The sequence below is a fragment of the Corythoichthys intestinalis genome, chromosome 18, assembly GCF_030265065.1.
Source record: "Corythoichthys intestinalis isolate RoL2023-P3 chromosome 18, ASM3026506v1, whole genome shotgun sequence".
Lineage (NCBI taxonomy): Eukaryota > Metazoa > Chordata > Actinopteri > Syngnathiformes > Syngnathidae > Corythoichthys > Corythoichthys intestinalis.
The window spans coordinates 26,198,728-26,206,778 of record NC_080412.1 but is presented as its reverse complement, the minus strand read 5'-3'; the positions used below and the strand labels follow the sequence as shown (position 1 = coordinate 26,206,778).

Here is an 8,051-nt window from a genome sequence, read left to right as displayed (position 1 = left end):
AAAAAATGGCACATTAGATCGTGCTGAGATAAATAGGCCTAAAGTATGACAGTGAAAACATAAAACAAATTCAATATAATAATTTATAATATAATAGTTTAGAAAAACAGAAATATAGACTGATTACACTGAAGTTTTTTTTTTTTTTTTTTTTTTTAGATTATGTTTATTATTATTTATTATTTTATACCAGGGGCGCCACTATGATTTAGGAACAGGTGGGGCTTAGGCCCCAGGAGATGCACAGGATGTAAGTGAACATAGCGTAAAAATAACAAAACTCCACAAACAGCTAACAAAGACTGTCTTCTGCCCTCAGCCGAGCGTATGGCTACTCGACTTTGGCAGCGAGCTAAACCGACAAAGAAACTTGGAGGCCCGAACTCCTTCCTCTCATTTATTTCTTTGTGTCAACGTGTGTGCGTGTGTGTGGTAAAACTGAAACATACATAAAACACAAATGTTATACACAAAATAAAAGGTTCTATACAATAACATGTTTATGTAAATAACAGAAAACTGGCTCCATTATGAGCAAATGAAATGAAGTGGCTACTTTAGCTTAGCACAAAAACGTGTGGGTTCGCGCCACATAAATAACAACAAAATAACAGAATAGACACACCAAAATTACATCCAACCCACTGTTAAAACGTACAAACTTACAGATTTTGTTTTGTCAAGGGTTCCCAACGATGTATGGTGCAGAGGAGGTGTGTAACGTCTTAACACCTCAAGGCCTCTTTTCCAACTGAAATAAAAAGTTCTTTCTGCCTGCTGCTTACAGCAAGTCGCCACTAGGGGAAGCCGAGCGCAAACAGCAATACCAAAGAAAAACTTAAGATTCTGAGTTAGAATAGCGACATCCTGTGGACGGATGAACAATGTACAATCTTAGAAAGAAATTAAACCCAAAAAGTAGTCAACATAAGACCAGAGGACATAACACTCCCCGCCTGACATCTGCAAGATGTCAGCTCTTAACTAATGAACGATACACAACAACAACTCGTTTTACATGCTACCCTTAGACAGCAAAAGCACAACTTCACGAATTGGGCGAATGTAAAACCTATTCTCGCCGTTTCGGCAAATCTTAACCTCAACTTTTCTGACATTACCGTCCTCACTTGGGAAAGATTTTGTGATCAGTCCGAGTGGCCAATTATTCCTATGTTCCAGAGACTCCCTCATTAAAACAACGTCGCCCATTTGAAGGTTCGGCTTTTTTATTTTCCACTTGCGACGAACCTGCAAGCCTGCGATGTATTCTTTCTGCCAACGACTCCAGAAAACATTAGCTAAGTACTGCACGCGCTTCCATTGGGCTTTGAATAGGTCACTGGTCTGAAACTGCCCTGGTGGAATCGGTGGTGTGCCAACCTTTTGCGTGAGTAGCATCGCAGGAGTAAGAATGACTGGGTTTTCGGGATCTGTAGAAACGGCTGTTAGCGGACGGGCATTTACAATTGCGGTAACTTCAGCTAACAATGTTACGAGTACTTCATGTGTGAGCTTCCCATATGGATGTTCAAGGAGCATTGCATTGAGGATTTTTCGGGTGACGCCGATCATGCGTTCCCAGGAACCAGCCATATGGGATGCATGTGGAGGATTAAACTGCCATTTGCACGCACTGTCTTTCAAGAATGTGCCTATTTTGTCATTGTGACAGCCTAGTTTGTCTATTTGGAGCTCTTTGCAGGCACTCACAAAATTTGTCCCACAATCAGATCTCAAGAGTTTGGCACCACCTCGGATGGCAAAGAAACGACGCAGTGCATTAATGAACGACGATGTGTCCATTGACTCAATCACTTCAATATGAATTGCACGTGTACTCATGCAGGTGAATATGACTGCCCATCTTTTAGCATCTGCATTAGCACCACGCGTTTTTCTCACTGTAACGGACCAGGGACCGAACACATCAAGGCCTACATTTGTGAAAGGAGGGTCCGTGGACAGCCTGTCCTCAGGAAGTTCAGCCATTATCTGTTCAGGTTGCCTGCCCCTTAATTTGCGGCATGGGATGCACTTGAAAATCACACTGCTTACTGCTCTTTTTCCTCCCACAATCCAAAAGCCCCCTGCTCTGACTGCTCCCTCCGTGAAATGCCTTCCCTGGTGACATAATTTTTCGTGAAAGTGTCTTATTATGAGCTGAGCAAGATGATGCTTTCCAGGGACGAGTATGGGATTGGTTTCTTCTGCAGACAACTGTGCTTTCTTTAGTCGGCCTCCAACTTTAAGGAGCCCTTGCGTGTCAACAAATGGATTCAGTTTGCTGAGTGGACTTGAGTTTTTTAGAGCTGTGCCTTTTTCAATGCATCCAATATCTTCTGCGAAGACCTCTCTTTGAACGGTGCGAATGATCGTGGTCTTGGCTAGTTGCAGTGACTTTTCAGTTAAATGTTTGTTGCAGTTGTGCCAGCCACGACAGGAAACCTCAGAGTTGTTCTTGAATGATTGAGCTATATGTTGGAGTTTGGCAATAGCCTTTTGCAGCACCTTCCAACTTGAAAACCTTTCAAATCTGGCACTATTAAACTGGCCTTTTGATAGGGTGGTAGTGCAAGTTGTTACCTCAGGACGCAACTCACAGTCAGTCTCTGGGTCTATGAGATCGAAGGTTTGACTTCGAACTTGACTTTGGTCCAACCTGGAGAGGAAAGCTGGGCCTCTGAGCCAGGTGGAGCTGGAGAGCTGCTCAGCGGGCAACGCTCGTGTGGCATGGTCTGCCGGATTTAAGTGTGTGGGCACGTAATGCCACTGGTGAGTTTGTGCAAAGCGCCTGATGCGTTCGACTCTGTTGTGCACATAAACGTGAAAGCGTCTCTTGGTGTTTGAGATGTACCCAAGCACTACCTTTGAGTCTGTGTAAAGATTCACCTGATCGACTGTGACATCCAGCTCCTCTAGAACCAACTCTGCTACTTCCACGGCCAGGACTGCTGCACAGAGTTCAAGTCGGGGTATGGTGATGTCTGGTTTAGGAGCTAAACGTGCTTTGCCGAGGAGGAATCCCACTTCGCTGTGTCCGTCCTCATTTGTGAGTTTGAGGTATGCTACCGCACCTACGGCTTTTGTGGAAGCATCACAAAAAACGTCAATCTCTATTCTTTGGGCTGCAGACAGCGGTATTGAAGTGTACATTCTGGGAATTTCAAGATGTTGTAGGTGTCCGAGGGAACTTTTCCACTTTTGCCACTGTTCTAATTTGTCTTTTGGCAGTTCAGTGTCCCACTCTGAAACATTTGTGGAAATGTCTCTGAGTATGGTTCTACCCCCTACGATTACTGGAATAGCAAAACCAAGTGGGTCGAACACACTGTTGATAACTGACAGAACTCCCCTTTTTGTGAACGGCCTTTCATTTACTCTTACTTGGAACTTGAATTGGTCAGTCAACAGCTCCCATCCTAAGCCCAAACTGCGCTGCATTGGTGGGGTAGTCTGCCCAATGTCAAGACCTTGCATGCCTACAGCACGATCTTCGGTTGGAAAGGCTCCTGTTATGAGAGGACAATTGGATGAGATTTTGTGCAGGCGTATGTTACACTGAGCCAGCATCTTCTGTGCCCTACTAAGAACATCAATGGCCTGCTCTATGGAAGAGAATGATTTTAGCCCATCATCTACATAGAAGTGCCGTTCAATGAATTCTTTTGCGTCACTGCCAAATTCCATTTCTCCTTCTATGGCTGTTCTTTTCAGTCCAAAGATGGCGACTGATGGGGAAGGACAATTACCAAACACATGGACAGTCATCCTAAATTCTTGCACTTTTCCATCAAGGTCATGATTTTGGAACCACAAGAAACGAAGGTAGTTACGGTGGTCTTCTCGTACTATAAAGTTGTGAAACATATGCTCCACATCTGCCATAACGGCGTATGGGTCGGACCTAAACCGCATCAGAACTCCTACGAGAGTGTTGTTAAGATCTGGTCCCTTGAGGAGCACGTCATTGAGAGAAACATTGTCAAGTTGAGCACTCGAATCAAAGACTACCCTAATTTTTTCTGGCTTTTGCGGGTGGTAAACGCCAAAACTAGGGAGATACCAGCACTCTTGATCTGGCGCCAGTGCGGGCGCTGGTTCGGCATGGCCCTTGCTGAATATTTTCTCCATAAACTCAGCGTAATGCGCTCTCATTTCAGGTTTTCTTCTCAGCGTTTTGCGGAGCGACATTAAACGATTGTAGGCCTGCTGCCGATTGTCAGGTAGGCGCCGCCTAGGTGAGCGGAATGGAAGTGGAGCTACCCAGTTATTCGCCTCATCTTTAGCAAAGTTGTTGTGCATAATGTCTAGGAACAACGCATCTTCTGCCGAAAGTGCAACTTTGTCGTCATTTGTTGTTTGTTGGAAAATATGTTGTCCTAGTTCCGCTTGTGTGTTTAGTGGATCGTTTTTGGTGTATTTCTCTTTGATAACGATTGTGTTTTCGCAAGGACTGAGGAACGTGGGACGTCCACTGTTTAGAACGTTCGTCTTAAATGAGTTCAATGTGGGTTTATGAGCTCCAGAGAGACAGACATCACCTATGACAACCCATCCTAAATCGAGACGCTGGGCATGAGGTGCATTGTTTGGCCCATTTACCTGACCACGAACTTTATGAGCCTGAATGATGTCCCTTCCCAGGAGCAGAAGAATGTCTGCCGATGGGTCGAGAGGAGGAATCTGTGAAGCGATTGATCGCAAATGAGGGTGAGCTGCTGCTACCTCAGGGCTGGGAATTTCGTCTCTATTATCTGGAATCTGATCACATTCTGTTATTGTAGGCAGCATCATGGAGACCTTACCATCTACATCTTCTACAATAAAGCCATCAGCTTTGCGACCTCGTGTCTCTGATAAACCTGCACATGTTCTCATGGTGTATGGGAATATGGTACCTTGCACATTAAACATGTCAAAAAACGCAGATCTGGCTAAGGATGAATTGCTCTGATCATCCAACATGGCATATACCCTCTTTTTCTTTTCTGGAGAAGTTCGGCGATATACATTAACTAAACAGATCTTTGAGCATGATTTTCCTTTTACGCCTTGCCCACATACTTCTGTGCAACTGGCTGTGTTCACAGGATTTGGGCCCTCAGACTCCCCGCCGTGACTCTGGGTTGGGGGATTAAAGTCTTGAGGTGTCCATGGAGGTGGACCGACATGCATGGCAGACACATGAGCATCGCTATCACATTCTGAGCATTGGATAATAGCTTTACAGTCTCGAGCCCTGTGATTTGTGGACGCACAACATTTAAAACAAATGGCGTGCTCTTTGAGAATGTTCTTTCTTTCGTCTAGTGTTTTCATTCTAAACCCCCTGCATTTGACGAGTGAATGTGGTTTTTGGTGGATAGGACATTGTTTGTCTGGATCGAGTGCTGTCAATTTAGCCGGACTGATCTCTATTTTATTCACCGCCAATGGAACTCTGTATTTGTCTCGTCTTACTGATGTCTTATCAACCCTTGGATTTATTACGTTTGAACACTGTAACATAAAGCTAGGGTCTGTTCTCATTTCAGCGTAGTCATTTACGAACCGCACAAAATACGAAAAAGGTGGATAGACTGCACCGTTTTCTCTTTTGTATTTGGTACCTTGTGTAACCCATGACTCCTGGAGTCCATATGGGAGTTTTTCAACTATCGGGTTTATGCCCCTTGGTGTGTCGAGAAAGCTAAGACCCGGCAAATAACTTTCACTTTTGGCATACGATAGCTCTAACAGAAGATCAGCAAGCTCCTGCAGTAAGTGAGTGTCTTTGTTGGAGATTCTTGGAAAAGTCTGCAACCGTTGGAAGAGTGAGGATTCAATTACCTCTGGAGAGCCATAAGTCTTGTCTAGCCGCTGCCACAGACGTTGGAGACCTGCCTGTGGATTACTCACGTGGACCGCCCTGATCCTCTGAGCGTGTTGAAGAGACTCCCCGCCGAGCCACTTGGTGAGAAGGTCGAGCTCTTCGCTGGGCTTGAGATTGAGGCCTTCCGTCGCGTTGCAGAACATGGACTTCCAGGACAGGTAGGACTCTGGCCGGTTGTCGAAAACCTTGAACCCCGATGTCAGCAGATCACGCCGTGCTAGATAGGCTGCTAAATTGGACAGTTCACTTTGTGGGGTTGCTGAAGGTGTAGGCTGGTGTGAGATGTCCGTTCTCGCACGATGAGATTGGAGATGCTCTTCGTCAGCGATGTCGATGTGACGCACATGTGGAAAAGCACCAGCTGATTTTGGGCTATTTTCTGGTTGTTGAGAGTCATTGTGCCTAACCAGGTGCTCATTGTTTGGCGTTTGTGTGCCATCTGCTTGGACACGCTGGTCGTCAAAGTGAGCATGCACATACTCTTGTGCACGCCTGATGGAGGGGGGTGTCTTGGAAAATACCCCTTGCTCGCTGAGGTCGACTTTGGCGCGCTCCTCTTCTTCGAAAGTCGCCTCCCAAACTTTAGCTGCGGCGAGCGCTGCTTCTGCTTCACCTTCCGTCTTCAGAGCGTGTAGTGTTGCCTCGATGCGTGCCTTCTCGACCTCCATGTCGATTTGGCGTTTGGCGTACCGTGCTCTGGCGTAGGCAGCTTCGGCGTCTGCTCGTGCTTGTGCAGCAGCTTGACTCGTTCTGGACCGGCGTGAAGAATGAGAATGACTGGCCTCCGACCTGGTGACCACTTGGCTGATAGGTGGTGAAACTTCTTGCTGAGACATCTTGGGTGCTTGATGTGTTGAAAATCTTTTTACTCTTCTGCCCTCAGCCGAGCGTATGGCTACTCGACTTTGGCAGCGAGCTAAACCGACAAAGAAACTTGGAGGCCCGAACTCCTTCCTCTCATTTATTTCTTTGTGTCAACGTGTGTGCGTGTGTGTGGTAAAACTGAAACATACATAAAACACAAATGTTATACACAAAATAAAAGGTTCTATACAATAACATGTTTATGTAAATAACAGAAAACTGGCTCCATTATGAGCAAATGAAATGAAGTGGCTACTTTAGCTTAGCACAAAAACGTGTGGGTTCGCGCCACATAAATAACAACAAAATAACAGAATAGACACACCAAAATTACATCCAACCCACTGTTAAAACGTACAAACTTACAGATTTTGTTTTGTCAAGGGTTCCCAACGATGTATGGTGCAGAGGAGGTGTGTAACGTCTTAACACCTCAAGGCCTCTTTTCCAACTGAAATAAAAAGTTCTTTCTGCCTGCTGCTTACAGCAAGTCGCCACTAGGGGAAGCCGAGCGCAAACAGCAATACCAAAGAAAAACTTAAGATTCTGAGTTAGAATAGCGACATCCTGTGGACGGATGAACAATGTACAATCTTAGAAAGAAATTAAACCCAAAAAGTAGTCAACATAAGACCAGAGGACATAACAGACTGATTATGTATCATCATTATTATTGTTGTTTTAGTCTATTTTTTTATACATTAGAAAAACAGGGAAAAAATGGCTGCAAGTTCAAGTTACTTGGTGGATGGAAGCATACGTACATATATATGGCGGAAAACAGACAAGGCTGAAAAAGCAGTTTCTGCTCTTGCACCCCTCTTTAAAATAAACTGCTATATTTTAAGCCAAAAGAACTGTTGTGTTTGATAGAACAATATGTCTATACTGTATGCTGCCATAGTAGTTTCATTGCGCATTAAGCCTCCAAACTATTTTTAATTTGTCCGTTTTACCCTGGAGACCCCCGTTTACAGACGTCGCGCGGCCGCTTTTGTTTCTACCCAGTCATAAAAAGAAGGTAAGTAATTATATTTATTTTTCGAAATTTCTGTCATGTTCAGCTTGGAATAATTAATTTATGTCCATTATTTAGTAAAAAAAAAAAAAAACTTTAAAGAATTATTCACTCGCATATTTTAGACTTTTAAACAAATTACATCACAATGAAAAAATGGGGAAAAAAAATAGTGTCTATGAATAAGTCATGTATATCTACCTCATAACTATCGCTTAATTGTATTTTTTTGTTGTTGTTGTTACTGTCTCATTTTCCCCAATATTTTATTGATAAATAATTGATCCAAACAAA

General features: G+C 44.1%; 1 protein-coding gene across 1 annotated transcript; it reads right to left on the bottom strand.

Annotated features, from left to right (window-relative positions):
* Positions 1-358: 358 nt before the first annotated feature.
* On the bottom strand, positions 359-7,370 carry LOC130906871 (uncharacterized). Its single transcript, XM_057821545.1, has 3 exons — positions 7,106-7,370; positions 667-6,877; positions 359-438 (listed from the first exon to the last, which is right to left on the bottom strand). Exon 2 carries the CDS (start codon positions 6,709-6,711, stop codon positions 1,015-1,017), a length of 5,697 nt encoding a protein of 1,898 aa, XP_057677528.1. The 5' UTR covers positions 6,712-6,877; positions 7,106-7,370; the 3' UTR covers positions 359-438; positions 667-1,014.
* Positions 7,371-8,051: the final 681 nt, after the last annotated feature.

Bases quoted from the DNA above. Each gene is read 5' to 3' on its own strand.
- LOC130906871 (XM_057821545.1), bottom strand. From the start codon at position 6,711: ATGTCTCAGCAAGAAGTTTCACCACCTATCAGCCAAGTGGTCACCAGG.